This window comes from Triturus cristatus, chromosome 4_2, assembly GCF_964204655.1.
Source record: "Triturus cristatus chromosome 4_2, aTriCri1.1, whole genome shotgun sequence".
NCBI classification, from domain to species: Eukaryota; Metazoa; Chordata; class Amphibia; order Caudata; family Salamandridae; genus Triturus; species Triturus cristatus.
The window spans coordinates 661,597,522-661,616,688 of record NC_140586.1 but is presented as its reverse complement, the minus strand read 5'-3'; the positions used below and the strand labels follow the sequence as shown (position 1 = coordinate 661,616,688).

Sequence of the window (19,167 nt, the reverse complement as noted above, 5' to 3'; positions counted from 1 at the left end):
GATAGCCTAGAAGGTGACCTGACACTGGCGCAGGTTACTGAGGCCATAGGTCACCAGAAAGCAGGCAAGACCAAATGGCCCGCCTAGTGAATTCTTTAAACTGAACACCGCACTGCTGGCACCCCATCTCCTAAAGCTGTTCGTGGAATCAAAAGAACAAGGATGTCTCCCCCAAGACCTTCATCTAGCCACAGTGGTGGTCATACATAAAACTGGGAAACCACCAGAGGACTGCGGATCCTATCGCCCCATATCACTCCTTAATATTGAAACAAAAATCTTGGCCACGATTCTTGCACATCGCCTGCTAAGCGTGATTCTTTCGTTGCTGCACCAAGACCAATCTGGCTTTATGCCCAAGCGTGCCACCCGTCTTAATTTGCACCGCCTAGCTAACTGGATGGATACAGTACGGGGTCGTGACACTCCCCATTTGCTTCTCTCGCTTGATGCGGAGATAGCGTTTGACACGATCCACTGGCCCTTCATGTGGCGTACTCTGGAAGCAATGGGCTTCGGCCCGGTTTTTCTAGGGTGGCTGGCATTATTATAACGCACCTGAGGCGCATGTGCGGGTCAATGGCACTCTCTCCGCCAGTTGGCCGATACAACGCGGCACCACACAAGGCTGCCCCCTCTCTCCTTTATTGTTTGTTTGCCCTCATACTGGAACCCCTAGCATGTGTGGTTTGTTCCCGACCTGACCTAGGGGGCTTCCTTGGTGCTCCCGGTTCGCTGGAGGAAGATTGCATATCGTTATATGCAGACGATATTCTGTTCTATGTCACGCGGCCTGCTGACACCCTGCCCCGTCTTCTCCACAACTTTGAAGAATATGGCAGCTACGCTGGCTACAAGATTAACTGGACTAAGTCCACCCTCTATCCAGTAAGTGGAGGTCCCGCATCCTACACTTATCCCAGCTGCCTGCGGCTGGCAGAGGAGGGCTTTCTTTATTTGGGCCTATATGTTACCACTGACACCGTCCTTCGCTTGGAACGCAATATACGACTGGTTTTGCTGACTTTTCAGGCAGATGGGAATCGATGGAGGAAACTACCTCTCACTGTCATGGGCAGAGCCGCCATGTATAAAATGGTGACTCTCCCTCAGCTTCTTTATGTTCTTCAGAACACTTATCACAAACTACCTGATACGATTTTTGCTTCTATTGATAGTGAGGTGCGCCTCCTCCTCTGGGATGGTGCTCATCCACGAATAGCACTGCGGACCCTGCAACGGAATCCTTACAACGGGGGGTTGGCCGTACCAGATATCAGAGCCTACGACAGGGCGGCCCACCTTATCGTTATTAATGAGTGGATTCATGCATCAGGAGATCATCCGGCATATTGACTGGAACGGCTTCAATTCCATGAACGCTCCCACTTACACTATCTACACGGGGGTGATGGCACGGAGCGACTCCTTCCCGCTACCCAACGGGTAATAGAGGCCTGGAAAATTGCTGGGAAGTTGATGAGATGGGAGGGGAAACCTACACAGGAGACCCCATTATGGGAGGGAGCTAATCTGCGTGAGATCAGAAAGCTTAAGGATTTCAAACAATGGGACCTCATTGACATCTCCAAAATAGGAGACCTCCTGGAGCGAGGCTCCCTGGCCTCCTTCTCATTCCTTCAATCCAAATATCAAATGCATAATTCCCAAGCCTATGCGTACCTTAGGCTTCATCATGCTTGGACAACGGGGCGCTGCCGGAATATGCTCCCCTTGAGGGCAGACTCCTTCAGGAGGAAATCCAGACTCAGGTGATTTCACTGACATACAAAACACAGCTCAACAATATGCCAGATAATCTCGGCCCATTTCGTGCGAAGTGGGAACTTACCACAGGACCCCTTGAGGATATAGACTGGGAAGCGGCCCTCATGCATCCACGTGAGGTGGCGATCAGATTAAGACTGCAGCTTATCCAATATAAGATCCTTCATAGGGTCTACTATGATAGGGAACGATTGCACAAGATGGGGAGGGTGGAGGACCCTGCATGCCTCAGATGCCACACGGAACATGGCACATACATTCACACCCTTTGGGAATGCGCCCACATCCAGCCCTACCGGCACAAAATAGTGGGCAAACTAAATAAAATACTTGGGGCAACAATTGAGATGGATGTGAAATTCCTACTATTGGGCATTCCCACTGATGTCGATCTTCCACGATATGGGCTCTTACTTGTTAATCTGGGGTTGGTGGTGGCGAAACGGGACATAGCCAGGTACTAGGGTGCACAACACCTTCCTACACTCACAGAATGGAAATCCAATATAGATTTATACATGGCTGCGGAAAAAGTGGTTCATAAAGCGAGGGGCTGCCCATGTAAATTCAGGAAAATTTGGTCCCTGTGGCTAAAGTACTACAAGATCGATTTAGATGTGGAACAGGGAGCCCTTACACTATCTCATGCGAAGGCTGGTTCTGGCTCATAAGAATTGCTTTCCCGCCCTGTGTTTGCGAATAGACCTTTTGGCAGGATGGTCCTATGTATTAATCGGATTGTCACTGCTGATATATATGAACGATTTCCCTTGAGTAACCCTGCTGCGAGATTCACCAACCAGTGCCATACCTCCATGCCTAAGGTTGATCATACACCTTGTACTGATGACTTCTTATCCCATCTGTCAGTAGTATTGTTATTGAATTGTATAAAAATAAAAAAATAAAGTTAAAAAATAAGAGTATGTAAGAACATTAGATTGTGGAACCACTTACAAAGAGTGAAGAAAGGGATGGCTCACAAAACCACTGGGTTTTAAATTACTACCATCAGGAGGCTTCATCTTCTCCTGCAAAGTCTGCCATGTCTAAACCATGAGATGAGGGCAACTTGGCCTATCAATTGCTATCGGCTGAAATGAGGGTAATTAAGGATAACACTTAACAATGAAAGAACGAGATTGCAATCTTTTGATGGTAAATTCAAATTACAATGAGTCTCTTATCTTGTGATCAACCAGAAAGACAACATAGATGGTATTGCTGATATTAAGCCAGTAGTAAACTTGATCCTAACAAGTGAGACGTCATTCACAAAGCTTTGGGGCTCTAACGCACAGAGTAATATCTGCAGAAATACGGTGGAAGTTGACAATTGTTGTACTTCTTGGAAAAAAATCTTTCCTAACCTGAAATTTCATTTTGTACATTTGAGGTCAATAAAGTGCTTTGCGTTCCTGGCAGAAAGTGCCGTTTTCTTCTTCTGCAGAGAGGACTCCGTTTTAGTCCTCGTTGATAGCACTATAAATTCCATAGCAAATCTGGCTTTGGAAGAGTCGGACTGATGTTGTTAGTGGCGTCAGAGGCACTGTCTTCAACTTTGACGTGAGTTAAGTCTTCAGAGGCTAAATAGCTTGCTCCATAATCATCTTTGTAAAAGTCATTCGGGCTACAGAGACCAATGAAGCAAGAAAAGTCTGACCAACAGACACTCGAGCGGGAGATTAGTCCCCAAGTATTTCAACAATACTTTCAGAAATGGGGGATGCCCACTGGCGATCTTTTTGCCACTACAGAAAATACAAAATGCCCAAACTTCATCTCCAGGTATCTACATTTACAGTTTATTGGCAATGCTTTATGGAAGAACTGGAAAGAGATAGTTGGCTACACTCTCCTTCACTGCTTCTGATTCTGTACGTAATAAGGATAATGAGACTAACCTCTATGAGAGGCATTCTTGTTGCTCCAACGGGGTCGAGGTAACCATGATACTCCGTGCTATTGGACAGGGTGTATAGCCTGTTGAGCCAGAGAGCTTTATACAGCTTGCATGCATGTATGTGGTGTTTCTATATCACAAACCTAACCAAAAGGCAGCGGAGTCTTGTACATGGTCAACGTCAAATGTAAAGTAAAGGACTGATAGAAGAGGTAGCTGCTTTGCGCACGGCTATTGCATTGTGATATAGAGTTCTTTAGAGAGGTGCATCTCCAACTCTCTCATACATTGGAGCAGTGTTGGGGCAGTCTGCTAGATACAGGGATGCTGTTCTAATCCTGGCAGTGCAAATGGAAAAGGCCTACTGATTTTCTATTTTTTGCACACTGATGATGTTTGATCTGCGGGTATGTTAATGACCACAAAGGATGGTGAGCTTGTCTGCAAGATAAGTGAGGGTGGTAGTCATGAGGGCTTTGTAAATGATGCAGCTGGTTTGAAGATGGTGCAGGCCCGCAAGGGGAGCCAGTGTATTTTCATCAGGATAAGGGTGAAGGGGTCCTATTTTCATCAGGCCCTGGCGGAGAGGTGATACTGTGTGTAGGATGCCCTTAAGGAGTGCTTTTGGGAAGTCTTCGAGGCCATGAGAGCCTGTGGTAATTACTCAGGGCCACATCCCAGCTCATTGTTATGTTGCCTATCCTCCACCTCAGTTTGGACGCAGCCATATGGCCCGTGGCATAGTGTGCAGGAAACCCAGGTCTGGACATACCAGTCCCACTCAGGGCGTTGCACTTAGGTATATAAAAATGTGAGACTAGTATGCCCAGGCGTGGGTCCCATGCACACTGTGCCACTGGAACCAAGCTGCCCCGGACTGGCATGCCCTCTCAAATGCAAACCTGGCCTTGGGTTGCTTTGTGAGTGTGCGGACTGCCATTCTGTCAATAGAAAGAGCAGAAGCTCGGGGGGCCCTGGCCTGTCGCAATGAAAAACACTTTAAAAAAATCATATCTAATTAGTCGACGCAGCACTTTGTCATGTTGCTACGTTGCCCGTGTCAGTATCCACGGAGTCTGGCAGAGCCGCTCAAGCCATGTTCATGACTGATTGCGAAAAGAAAATGTAGTTGGGGAGTAGGACAGCTCCAGCTCATGTTCGCGGATTCTGTGTTACATATAGACCGTGTTGGGGAATATAAACAGGCTGGCGAGCGTCCTTGCCAAGAAAGGATGACGGGGAGTCACAGGAGGGCGGACTCTGCCCTCAAAGGGAAATGCAAAGTAACCCTATCTTGCTTTGCGAGATCTGAAGCCCGCGCGCACTGCTTTGAGTGCAGCCGGCTAGAGCACATTGCACAAAACACTAAACAGTTGTTAATTTGAAGTCACGGTGCTTTACAAGTTAAAAAAACATTTTTGTGTAACAAAACACTTGATTTCAAGGGATGTTTCAGTCATGCTTATATGCGCATAAACATAACTTCCCTTCAGCTGAAATTCTGTAGGTGAATTTCTATCGGTATTTATAATATATTATTTTCTTTTAAGTGACGACCTATAACCCTTTCAGCAACGCCTTTTTCAGTGGATGTACATGTAAGCACGTGCGTTTAGCAGAACAGACCTTCCTCGAGGTCTGCCCTAACCACTCCTTACATTGCATCCCACACTCCTCTTGCAGTAGGACACCTTTTTTTTCTCTGTCATTTATAAACCCAGATTTATTTATTTTCATGATATAACAGACATAGGAAACGAGCTCATGGATTTCATTTTTCCTGCCAACCAGTGGGCATGGGTAGTGTGTACAGTATCCCTAGCTCGAATAATATGAGTGGAAGACCCCGTTAAGCATGAATGGATATCAGAGTGGGTATCACAGAAGCCCATGATGTCATGTTACCCCACTGGCTGACAACAAGTTGCACATTTATTAACTCCATCGTCGGTCTCTTTCATTACAGTTACAGCGAGTGACCTGAAAGCACCAGGGTTGATATTCGACCCGGATGCAGTTGCTGCAGGATTACAGCACGGAAAAGACAAATATATTGAAATTGGATCCCAGAGGCACACGAAGACTGGCTCTACTAGTCGTGCTCGGGCCCTGTCCTCCAGGTACTGCGTATCAATATGAATTGCTTATAATTTGTCAGAAACTGGAGTCTGTTTTTTCTGTTCACATTGAATTCCTTGTTGTCTTACCACTGACTCGTTTCACTGTGGTCATGCAGGGGAAGCAAAGCCAGGTAAACATTGTGTTGTGTTTTCATTGAAAGTGGTTCAGCTTCGGATTACTTAAGTACAGCTTCTTCAGTGGTTGCTTGAAACATCACTGTCCAGAAGATGCACACTCTCTTTGTTTCTTCCAGTCACATATATTGTGAGAGACTTGTTTCGAGTCATGGGGGCATTTTCTGGGAATATTCTGGTTGTAGCATCGTGTTCTAAGCTAAATGTAGCAATATAAAGAAATATAAATCGATAGTGGGGAGACATCACCTCAACAGTAAACCTCGCTCCAGAAAACAAGAAGGAACTTTAATGATAGCATTTCATTTCGTTCGGTTTTCAAAGTATCCCTGTTTCACATCACAAAGATATTCAGATTGTGCTGCAATGTCAAATTAAACTGTGCTGGTTTTATGTAATTGAGTGGGAATTTGTTGAAGGTTTTGAAACAGATCAGAATCCTGGATACCCATATTTTTGTTGGCCTTCAGTAGACCTGCCAACATTTCCAAGGTCTCCACCTAGCGTACCCAAAGGCACCGCAGATGTGCTTCAGCAGATCACAGGCCAGAACCAGGTTTAAGGGTCAAATGACATCAGAGAAGCTCTCATCTGTTTAAATGGGGACAACACAAGATTAAACGCTCAGACGATAACATTTTTCTCTTAGATTGCCAACAAACTCTGTGTAAAACACAGTCGAAGGAAATAATCCACCCAGATTAATTTAACAGCTCTACACTGACAGCTCTTTGAGCCAATTCCATAGGCAATCATGCACTTTATGCCCACTGCGATGTAAAGGCATATTCATATGATCGATTCAATTTTATGGTTTATCAACTTTTTAAATTTATTTTTTAAACTGAATACTTTTATGGAATGGTTTTTATTAGCTAAGCATATAATACAAATTTAATTTGGAGCTCTCATGTGGTTCCTTTTCTCTGGCCTCTGACGAGAGACACAAATACTAAACCTAGAGTGGCAGTTATGGTGATCAAGATGTCTGTGTCAGTCGCTAGCAGTGGACTTTCAGCGCCCTGCTCCTCTGGTCTACAGAGGTAAGCTTCCTGTGTTCTAATGCTTCCCGATGCCACCACTAGGTGCAAAAGCACACATTTATTATTCAGATTCCACCAGTCCTATGTAAGAAGCTCCTCAGCTACAGCATGCTTGTTTATTATTGGTTGCCTCAATTCAAAAAAAGTGTCTAGTGAGAATTCCACTACACAAGCAGACTGACTGATAGAAAGCATTTGTAAAATGCAACACCCTCTCCAGGAAGAAGTGCCCAGGTGCAAATGAAGAACAAAATGCGGTCTGTGCTTCAGGAAAAGAAGACTGCTCGGTCACCCACACAATCTTCTCAGAATCTGATTACTTCTATTTTAGGTTAATTAGTTGCTGATAATCTATTTCAAGTGCCAGAATTTAATGCATTAGTAAAGAGAAAGAACATCTACATCTATACTGGCTGTTTCTGTCTATACTCACAGTGGTTGGTTTTCAATTGTCTCAGTCTTGATTTGGTCAAATAAATGGATGAGTGCCACGGGGTTGGTTAACCCCGTTATTAGCATGATGACTTTCACTGGTTTAAAGTTCTGATGATCTTTCCCAATGCTGGCTGATTTCACGGTCAGCACCAAAACTAAACAAAAAACGTGTTCATCTTTGCTCCATACAGAATAAAAATCAAAAAAGTAATGTACAGTCGAGGTTTACCTAGGCATGAGAATTTAAGATGAAATGTCTTGCCTCAAGGACAGTATTAATGAATACTTTCTAAGAAATAGTGTAGTATAATTTATTTATTAGCTTTTTTTTTTTCTTTCGAGAAGGGCGAGTTTCCTGAATCCACCTTCTTAAATATCTCTTCATTTAAATACCTCTTAGTCCTAAACAATGTCTTCTGTTGGAAAGACCTTGAAACTTTTACAAGAAAAAGATTTCTAATAGAAGCTGTTCTCTGCATACTATTGATATGGAAAATGACACAAGTTCAAGGCGCTGTCTGTCTCAGAGACAAGTCCTGCTGGCCCTCAGTGCAGAGCATTGGCAGGGGTCCCTGGACTTCCAGGATGCTTACTTCTATCTGCGAATCTCGCCCGTCTGTAAACATTATCTGAGGTTCACGGTGGGATTCTAACTCTATCATTCCATTGCCCTACCGTTTGGACTGGCAACCATGGCATGCATCTTAACAGAACTGCTGGCGTTTGAGGTGGATACACTATGGCAGTCATTATTTCTGTACGTGGATGACTGGCTGGTGAACGCGTAGTACCCGGTGCTGGTCACACAACATCTTCTGCGCGCGATGATTCCCCTCACCAATTTGGGCTTCACTATGAATGCCCAACAGTCTAATCTCACTCACACCACGCAGATGTTAACCATCTCAGGTGAAAGTGCTGTACATGACACACATGAAGACTTGTCCTCCCCCTCAGAAGACACAGATCCCAGTTGTACATATTTTACGCCTGCTTCTGCTTGCTTTTATAGCTTCATGCATCCTTTTCTTGCCTCACCCCAGTTAGTAGGAGAGAGCTCTTTTTTCGTGCTTGAGAACATAATGGCTCCCAATTATGTAAGCTTCTTGGTGCTTAGAGTTCTGCACTGGTGGATGAATCCTTCAACCTTTTGATGGTTCGTCCTTTCAGCCCAATGAATGCCTGTCCTACTGTAGTCACAGATGCCTTCTACTTAGGATGGGGGTGACCACCTGGGCGACATGACAATGCACCGCCTTTGGTTCATTTCAGAATAGTGTCTGTGCATAAATATGCTGGATCTGCAGGCCTCCCATATTGCCCTGAAGGCATTTCTCTCCTTTATTTCATAGCACACTAGTCAAATTGTGTCATATTGCACAACTGACCACTATTTGAACAGAGGGACAGAAAAGGGAGTGTGCGGTCATAGACCTTGTGTTGGACAACAATTTGCCTATGGCCGTAGGCACAGAGATGGGGAATTTCCTGGTAGTGGCTTATCTTGCCAGTTCCCTCAACATGACAGCGGATGCTGTGTTGATGTTCGCTGAGGGCCACAAATGGAAGTTACATCCCAAAGTGATAGAGGTGATTTTCTCCAGATTGAGATATCCATATGTGAGCCTTCTCACGACAGTCCAGAACAAGAAGTGTCTTAAGCCATACACTTTCCTCTAAAGGCTTCTCTGGTGGATGCTTTCAGGTTCAGCTGGTCTCAGGGACTGCTTTAAACAATCTCACCGATTCTGTTTGTCAAAAGTCCTGCGGAAGGTGTAGAATGATTGAGCACATCTGATCCCGATTGCTCTGGATTGCATAAGTAGGATATACTTTGCTGTTCTACTGGCACTCAGCGTTCGGATACCTCTTCCTCTCCCACACAGGGTGCACGTGTTCTCACTGCAGGATGATCAGCTCCTCTAACTCAAATCCCCAAATGCTGCATCTGCACATGTGAGATTGAGCCGTTTCAGCTATTTTGCTTGTGCGATGAAGTTGAGAATGTCATCTTGGCTGCCAGGAAACGAATTATGCTGCCTTGTTCACATTTTTGTGTCTTCCTAAACAGCTGTCTTTCTTTCAATCTCCGCTAGTAGTTTGTTTTCATAACTCGTTTACATTACTTGTTGCTTCCACTCCGTTCATTATTCCTCCGTGGGATTTCAATCTTGTGTTGACTTTCTTGATGACATCCCAGTTCGAGCTGATGCACGATTGCCAGGTCTGACTACTTACTTTAAGAATGTATCACTGGTGGAAACAACGTCAGGTCTTCTCGGTTTCTCCACATTTTAACAGTTTTCTCTGTGAATAAGTTCATCCTCTTTAGCCGTCCATCATTTCCATAGAAGGTGGTGTCTGCCTATCATATGGATCAGTCTATGTCCTTCCAACTTGTCCAACCAAAGAGGAGGGCCGGTTTTGTACACTGGACTCCAAGCATGCAGTGTCTTGTTACATTGATCTCACTCAACAGTACATAGTAGGTGTTCACCTCTTTGTGGGCTTTGATAAGGCAGTGACCAAATGTACCATTTTGCATTGGGCTATCCACTGTTTGAAGATCTGTTATGCTCCGCTGAAAAGTATACTCTGGAGGGCATGTATGCCCATTCCACTAGGTTCACGGCCACTTCCACAGTCCTCACTAGAGGCGTCCTGGTTGCTGCCATCTGCTGTTTGGCCATGTGGTCATCCTTGCATACTATTGCTACAAATTACATTACTGCCTCAACACAAGCATGCAGTGACAGATACTTTAAAAGAGCATGTGTTCCACGTCTACCTTGGTTAACTGGCACAACTAATCCCATCATATTGCTTTAGGACTCAATGTATCTATCAGAAGAAAATGTACTTTCCTTTGGTAATTGTATTTCGGGTGGATACGTAATCTTCTTGCAGATTCCTCAGAGTCTTCCCTCCTCACCTGATGAGCTTGAACCCTGCATAATTAGATTCCATGGTATGCAAACGAGTTGTATGCTGCTATTGTTGCTTTTTTCATGCTCTCGCTGTTCCTTTTCCACAAGCTCTAACCAAAAAAAGTATCACAATTTGATGTCAGCTTACCGGCAGTGGCCTACTATAATCCAATATCTGCAAGTTCAGCAGGTAGAGTCATTGCTTAGGCCAGACAGTGCCATCTGGTGACACGGGGGAGCTAAATTGTAAATGGTTTTCAGGATCAGTCTAAGGCGAGGAATCTGCAGGAGAATTATGTATCCATCAGAAATATTGTTACTGAAGGTAAGTCACTTTTTCTTCTCTGCGTGATAAGAATGTGACTATAAACCCCAACGCCTTAATTTAGAAAAGAGTTGAAGACTCCCCTCTTTAAAGAACACTACATCACAATGCACAAAACCATCCTCCTACCAGCTACGTCCTTTATCACTCGTTGACTTTATGCATGTGTTTGACCCTGTACCCACGTTTTTGGCTAGGTTTGAACAATAGAAACACCATATACATGCGTAAAAACTGCACCGCTTGCACACAATCTCTTAATTCCTTTTTACGTATAAAATATTAATTTTGTTCCACTGTGTAAGAATCCCCAAGATCCCTGGTTGGCTGAGGTAGGTACTGCAGGGCAAGCAGGGACCCGTGAGCCCCAACGTTAGGGAAAAAACAGGTTGCCTCCAGAGATAGCCCCCGCTCCACCCCCTTGGTAGCTTGGCACAAGCAGCCAGGCTTATCTTCAAGACTTAATGTGTAAAGTATTACGCTCACAGCAATGTAATGATAACACCACAAATAGACTCCACACGAGTTTCATAGAAAACAAGTATATGTTTATAAAACGATATACGATGCAACCACACAATACTAAACCAACATATGCGTCGAGGTAATGTTCCCCCTGGCCTATTATTGAGCTAAGCTAAACAATCCTACGTAATCCTAATGTCGTAATATGCAGTTCAATATGCAACAGTCAGGTACTTCACAACATAAGAATAATGCAGATCGTAATACGGTTATCTGGCGATTTGTACTGTCACTGTAATGCAATACGTAAAGCAACAACGTGGTAAACTGTTATGCCCCCGTAATGCAATGCGTACGGTCCCCCTTCAGGTACTCTGGTGGGAAAAAGCAATGCAACGTGTAATACAGTTATCAGGCAATTTGTTATGCGAAACTAATGGAATGTGGAACACATATATCCAGCAGTTCGGTATGCAACACTAATGCAATGTGCAATACGACAATCCGGCAGATTGTGGTGCAGGATTCAGACAAGGCGTAGCACATCTATCAGGCAGTTCGTTATGCAAACCTAGTGCAATGCGTAACACACCTATCAGGCAGTTCACTAGGCAAACTAATACAATGGGAAATACGACAAAACAGGCAGTCCGTTGTGCAGAAATAAAGCAATGAGTTATACAATCATCAGGTACTCTGCTACGCAGAAGTAATGCAATATGTAAGTTACTCCAGCACCGTCAACGGTGCCTCTGGCGGTCTCTCCGCCACTCGTGCGGGCTTGCGGTTAGTCTCCGGCCACAGTTGCCCCCCACACGGATAAGATAGAACACAGTAACTGCAGCTTCGCACTCAGGCCCTGGTGCTGCCACTCCCTTGGCACAGGGGCCTCAATCCGAGCCAAAGCAGAGGCTCTCACTGCAGAACAGAGAGAGAGGCTGAGAGCGTCTCCCTCCGAGGCTGCGCCCCGCCCGAGGAGGCGACACACGTTACCTGGGGGGCGCGAACCCACTCTCCTCTCCTCGTCCAGCGGCTTAGGCCTCCGATGCAATCTCTGACTTTCCGGGCAATGGGAAGATCCCAGGCTGCACACTACACCCGCACTCAGAGTAACTAAGACTCACGGGAACTCCGGGTGCACGTTAACCAGACAACTCCTCATGAGGGTCTCCGGCTACGCACGACACACGCACGCAGCGTCGCTGAGACACACTTGATCTTCTTGTGCCCGCGATCACAAGGCACAACTTTCACAGGTCTCAGGTAGTAGAAAGCACACACACTCCACGTCGCTGAGACACACTTTATCCTCCGGGGCCTGCGATCACAGGGCACCTCTTGCGCAGGTCTCAAGCAGTAGAAGGTACACGCACACAGCGTCGCTTGAGACACACTCGCTCTTCTGGTGTGCACGATCATGGGGCACTTCCACCGAGTGTCTCAGGCTGCAAACAGCACATGCACACAGCGTCGCTGAGGCACACTCGCTCTTCTGGTGTGCACGATCACGGGCCAATCCACACGAAAGTCTCAGGCTGCCCCCAAGCACACGCGCGCAGCGTTGCTGAGGCTTACTTGGCTCCTCGGTACACACGTTCACAGGACGATCCTCTCGAAGGACTCAGGCTAGACAGAGCACACGAACACTGCGTCTCTGAGTCTTGTATGGAACTCCCGCTCCCCAAGATCACAGGGCACAACTTGCGAAGGTCTCATGCTAGACAGAGCACACGCACCCACGACATATCTGAGAGTCTTCTTTGGAAACTTTTGTGTTTCTGTGTTTCCAAACATGGAGCCAGCTCACCTCAGACCCTTGGGGATAGTTACTTCAGGACACAGCACACAGCAAAGTCCTTCAAGCAGGGGGACACAGCACACAGCCAAGTCCCTACAGCCTTTCCTTGGTTAAAACAGCAAACTGCAGGCCAGCCCCAGATCACACAGCAAGAGCAGTCCTATCCAGCAGTCTATTCAGTTGTTTCTTCCTTGGCAAAGGTTTCTCTTGATCTATGAAGTAGCTCCAGTCTTGTTCACACTTGATCAAGTCATTCTCCAAAGTTCAGGGGCTTCAACTTGCATTGTTATACCCCTCAATGGCTTTGAAGTCTTTGTGTTACAGGGGGCATTGACCCCTCTTCAAACCAGTTCTGGGTGCCTCTCTACCAGTGATACCTTCTCCCTTTGATTAGTGGGTGGTCTGGATTCTCAATCACTCAGCAGGAGATGGGACGATTGTTTTATAGCACCAACCCAAGCCTCTTCACCTCTAGGCCTACTCCTCATCCTACACACCAGATGCAGGTCAGCCTGTGCTTTCTCACCTCCTCCCCTGGATCAAGACATTCCCCAGATCCTATCGCTTTCAAATCCAGCCAGTCAATCCACAACCAGGCAGAGACACACAAATGTTTAAAGCACAAAAACCCAACCACTTCTAAAAGAGTGGCTTACAAACACACAATGCAAAAACCATCTTCATAAAAAGATGTGTTATTGCAGGGTGAGTTCAGGCATACTAAACTTCACCTTTCCATCTTAAGCCTTAGGGAAGATAGGCTGGAAAACATATTACACAGCCTCCCCATTCTATTCTAATGGGCAAGATGGCCTTTCAGCAGTGAAAACGAAATGGAGATTATTTCACTGCTAGGACATGGCATACACCGTGGTACATGCCCCACCTTTTCCATGCATTGCATCCTGTCCAGGGGGTACCCTAGACCTACCTTAGGGGTGCCTGATGTGTATGGAAAGGGAAGGGCAGGGTCTAGTAAGTGCATGCACTTACCAGAACAACATGGCAGTTTAGGAAACTGCGTGCAGGCCCTTACAATGGCAGGCCTGAGTTCCCTTTCCAAGGTTACTTGAGTGGGTGGCACAATAAGTGCTGCAGGCCCACCAGTAGCAATTGCATTACTAGCCCTGGCACACATAGTGCACTTCACTAGGGACTTTATTAGTAAAGCAAACATACCAATAATGGACAACCAATCTCCATTACACTCTACACAGAGAGCACTTGCACGTTGACACTGTTTAGCAGTGGCAAAGTGTCCAAAGCATCTAAGTTGGCAACACCATATCCATTACAGTACCAAAAAAATAGAGGAGGTAGGGTCAAAAAGTCAGGGGTAATAACGACAAGAAATGCCAGGCATAACACGCTGCATTTTTTTTTGTTTCAACGTTCCACCAAACTTCAAGGTACAAGTACTGTAGAGAGCAAAACAAAGAGCCACAAGAAACTCACATGACGCGTATCTGCTGTGTCTACGTTTGAAGCATAACACAGTTAGGCTGTTCAAGCTTGACGTTCTGAAGTAGCAAAGGAAAAGCAAAGAAATGTGCCAGATTCACTCTAAAAGGCTTTCCCTTTTAAATCTAGAGACTGAAATATCCATTTGTCGTGAGTACACCAGAAAACCTTATGTACGTCTCCTTATTTCTATCCTTTTTTGTTTTTTCATGATCTTTGCGATTTGTCACCGTTTAAGACACGCTGTAGGGAGTAAATCCCTGCTTGGGGTGATAGTTGTGTGCGACTGTGTCTGTAAGAGATGAAAGAGGTAATCAGACACATAGTCAGAGCCCACTCCCATTGTCGCCTTCATAGTTGCCATATCTTTTTGTTTCTCAATTAAACTGAGCTTAAAAAAATCGGAGCATGAATGTATTTTAGACCAAGGCTCCAATGCACAGAATGAATCCTCCTTTCCTACTTTGTCAAGAGTAGTGTTAGAACTTTCCAGATAAGCTGGTCAATTAGGTCGTCTGTCCGCTGTCCTAGGTGTGCTGTCTGAGGTCGTCAGCAATCCTGTATTCATTCTTCTAATTGTGAAAATAAAAGCAACATAGCTGAATTCAAGAACTGTAAAGGCTCCCGTCTACATATGTTTCCTTAATGCCATGATTCAAAAGATGATATTGTACTTGACATTTGAATTGCTTTAGATATTAGTGTGCTATTTGATACTATCTTTGCTATTAGAAGAGAAATTAGTTTTCTCTGAAATTTGACTGCTTAGTAGTGGGGTCAAGTCAAGTGTGAGCACCTTTGTGCTACAACAGATTTTGAGGACTTATTTACTGGTGCAGCCCATATAGCCTACACTACTGTTCCGTTAGCTTCTGTTTTTAGTTGTGTTGTAGAGTCTACCATTGCGTGTAATAGCACTACCCTTTCATTAGTCTCTCGTGCGAGAAGAAATTGTGGCCAGGGCTTGCTTATATTTCTTAAAATTGGAATAAGTCTGGTGCTCTCGTTCTGGGAGAACATGACGTGAGAGGAAGTCCCTAGAGAGAAATGCCACTAATGGACCCCACTCTTATTCAAAAAAACTTAAATCAACTCCAAAGATATCTGACATCCTTTACATAGTCATAGCCCGCCAAAGTTGTGTATGCCACTATGTCATGGAGGGTGCCTCTGTTTTTTTCCATGCCGCTGCAAGCACCAACTTAGCCGCACCTAGACATAGCCACATCATGGTTCTATCTTGTTTAGTCTGATGTTTCAGGGAGTCATCTCGTAGTCCCAGCAAGACACATCCTTGGGTATTCTGAACGGGGTAGCCTAAAATCTCTTTAACCTGTGCCAGGATCTCAATCCAGAATGTACTGATAGGCGGGCAGTCCCACCAGATATGATGCAAGTCTCCGAGCGTCCCACATCCCGCCAACATAGGTTAGAGGAAGATTTTAGTTAGCTTTGTTGGGTATAGGTACCGGTCATATAGTAGTTTGTAGTGTGCTTCTCTCAGATCTAGGGAGTGCTATGTTTGGGATGTCTTCCCATAGTTTCTGACATTTCCCCTCTATTATCTCCATCCTCAGTGTGTTCCCAAAAAGAGATGTATCACTGTTGGGGGGATGACTGCATAGTGAGAAGAAGCTTGCATAAGAAAGTGATTGTTCCCTTGGAGGATCCCGCCCTCCCAGCAAACTGCTCAATAGAAGTCAAACTCCTGGTTGCCGCTTCATGGATGTCCGGTGTTAGCGCCCAGTGTTTCAACTGCAAATAATGGAAATGTTCAGACACGGGCAGATTAAAGTTGTGTCTACAGTTGGTAAATGTCAGTATGTCCCAGTAATGGAATAAGCCCTGCAGTGGTAAGGCAGTCTACCTCCCTCCAGGCATAAAGGGTCCTGGGAGTAGTCCCGGTGGGAAGGCCGAATTGCCATGAATCGGGGTGTACGGGGATGGGAATGTTGTCCAGTTGGTCCTTTTGTTTACTCTGTCCCAAATGGTGAGTGTAGTCCCTGTGGGAGTACTTAAATATGCATTGAGGGGACGCTGGTTCTTTGGTAAGGGTTTGGTTTGACACCTCTGCCCACAATTGCCCTGTCCATTTGTAACCAGTGCTTATCCGATTCTCGCATGGACCATTCAGTAATCGCTTGCAATTGCCCTGCCTGATAGTAAAGGTAGAAATAAGGTAGCCCAAGACCTCCCTCATCCTTTGGGCATTTGAGTAGGTTGTGTGGCAAGCAGGCTTGTCCATTTTGCCAAATAAATCAAATGCTGAGGGACTTTAGCGCAGTAAACAGGTCCCTGCTGATTTCTATGGGTAATGCCTGGAATAAATAGAAAAATCTTGGGAACACTATTATCTTTAGTGCATGAATTCTTCCCATCCAAGAGAGGAACATTGGCGCCCATCTTTTAAGATCAGTCTTCAATCGTTGCAGAAGGGGAGGAAAATTTACCTTCTATAATGCCAATAGGTTGGGCGTGATTTGTACCCCTAAGTAAGCGATCTCCTTCTTCACTTCTTGGAAGGGGGTATTTTATATTATCTCTGTCATTTCAGCCCAGTGAAGGGTCAAATTCAGCAGGTAAGATTTTGTGAGGTTGATCCGAAAACCTGCTAAGGTTTCAAAATGTTTAAGCTCTACTTTTAAGGCTGCAGGAAACTTGTGGTGTTGTGAGGGTGAGTCAAACATCATCAGCAAAGAGTGAGACTTTGTTATTCGTTAGCGAACATGATACCTTGAAGTGCATATTTTCACTGCTAAGGGTTCTATACTTAGAGTAAATCGTAACAGGGAGAGGGGACATTCCTGTCTGGTCCCTCTGCTCAGTGTAAAAAAACTAGATTGCACCCCATTGACCATCATCCTCGCCCTAATTAGCTCGGACCATAGTAATGAAAGAATCACAGAAGCCACAATTTTTCAAGGTTTGAAATGAGAAGTCCCAGTCCACCTGGTAAAACGCTTTCTCCGCGTCGAGCCCTAGTAGGACTACCGGAATGCAACTTTTGGTGGACTTTTCAATCAAGTGGAGCACTCTTCTAATATTATTGTGGGCTTGCCTGCCTTTAATGAACCCCGACTGGTTCAGATGGACTAGGTCCAGCATTAGGTTTTCCAGTCGTGTAGCCAGAATTTTTAAATATAATTTGCATCTAAATTGAAATGGGCTATTGGTCTATATGCCCAAAAGAGCTGCCAGTTTGGGTATTACCGATCCTAGTGCTTCGCTCATCGAGCGTGTAACTACTTGCTTTGATGCTATATAATTAAAAAGCAGCGTCAACTGGGGGGACGACGTCCGCACAAAAGGTCTTCTAAACCTGAGCAGTCAGGCCATCTGGGTCTGGTGACTTGTGAAGCTTCAGTTCCCTTATAGCTTGGCGCACTTCCTCTTCTGTGAAGGTGTCACCCAGGTATTCATTCTGAGCTGCCGACACTTGCGGGAGATCAATGGAGCCTAAGAATTCTAGTAGTGCTATCGGGTCCGTTGGGGTCGCAGTATAGAGGCATTAATAGAAATCTTTAAACTCCTCCGCTTTCCCTTCTTCCGAGTTTATCAGCCTTCCGTCTTTCCCCCTGAGACCCCCTATGTATTCTTTCTCTCTTTTAACTCTTAGTTGTCTCGCTAAGTGTGCCCCCACCTTGTTACCATGCTTGTATGAAGTCTGCTTGAGTTTCAGCAGGGTGTATTCCGCTCTGTTGGAATAGATTGCATTTAGTTTCCCATTTAATGTGGCGACCCGCCTATGGAGGGCTAATGTTGGGGTTGTTTTGTGGCCTGTTTCACACTTTTTTCAATTCATCCTCTAGTTGTACCCTGTTGTGTGCTCTTTACTTGTTAAGTTGAGACATTAGTTGTATGCACTTGCCTCATAGCACTGCTTTAAAGGCGTATCAATTATTTAAGGGTTCAGTGTCCATGGGGCAGTTTAGTTTAAAATACTCACAAATTGTTTTCCTATGCTCATCCCACTGTACCCTATCTCTCACTAATGAGTTAGGAAAATACCACCTCAATTTCTAGTTGCTGGGGTAATACAGTCTAAAGTCATCGAGATTGGCGCGTGGTCAGAATAGGGTGTTTAAGTGCTGCCTGCACTTCGGAGAGAAGAGATCTGCTAACAAAGGTGTAATCTAGCCTTGAGTACGTGCGGTGGGTGTGTGAATAGAAAGTATAATCTTTAATTGGGGAGTGGAGAGATCTCATGCGTTTATCAGTCCCAGTTCTTGCACTGTGAGTTTCAGACCTTTTGGGAAGCTGTCGGCGGGTGATCAGTGTGGCTGCGAGGTGTCCACCCCTGAGTGCCATGTCAAGTTGAATTCCCCCATTATAGAATTTCACCTTCAGCAAATCTTCCCAAAATCGTTAGGAAGGATTGGAGAAAGACCACCTTTCATGAATGGGGCACATAGACTGAGACTAATGTACATTGTTTCCCTCTGAGGTTCCCCTTGACCATCACCCATTGTCTCTCCCTATCTGTTTTGTGTCCCGTTAGCTGGAACTGTAATGCAGCCTGAAACAGCAACACCACCCTGTTGTGTTTAGTCAAGGCCGAAGAGCGATAGATCAGATGATACAACCTATGTTTAAGTCTGTGGTCTTCTGACTGTTTGAGATGGGTCTCCTGTATGGCCACTATAGCGAAGTGGAAGTCTGCTAGATATTTTCAGATCTTTTGGCGCTTAAGTGAAGAGTTGGGGACTCTTGAATTCCATGATAAAATAGTGATCATTCTCCTAGTTCCTAGAGCTAATGGTCTTGCCC

At 45.2% G+C, this 19,167-nt stretch overlaps 1 protein-coding gene across 12 annotated transcripts in view; it reads left to right on the top strand.

The window, feature by feature from the left end:
* PATJ (PATJ crumbs cell polarity complex component) overlaps nt 1-19,167 on the top strand; it is a 1,359,209-nt gene that overhangs the window by 591,589 nt on the left and 748,453 nt on the right. For all 12 annotated transcript variants that reach the window (XM_085602445.1, XM_085602441.1, XM_085602446.1 and 9 more), the window contains one exon: nt 5,658-5,811. In XM_085602445.1, coding sequence (XP_085458571.1) covers nt 5,658-5,811 — 154 coding nt within the window. The remainder of the gene's footprint in view (nt 1-5,657; nt 5,812-19,167) is intronic.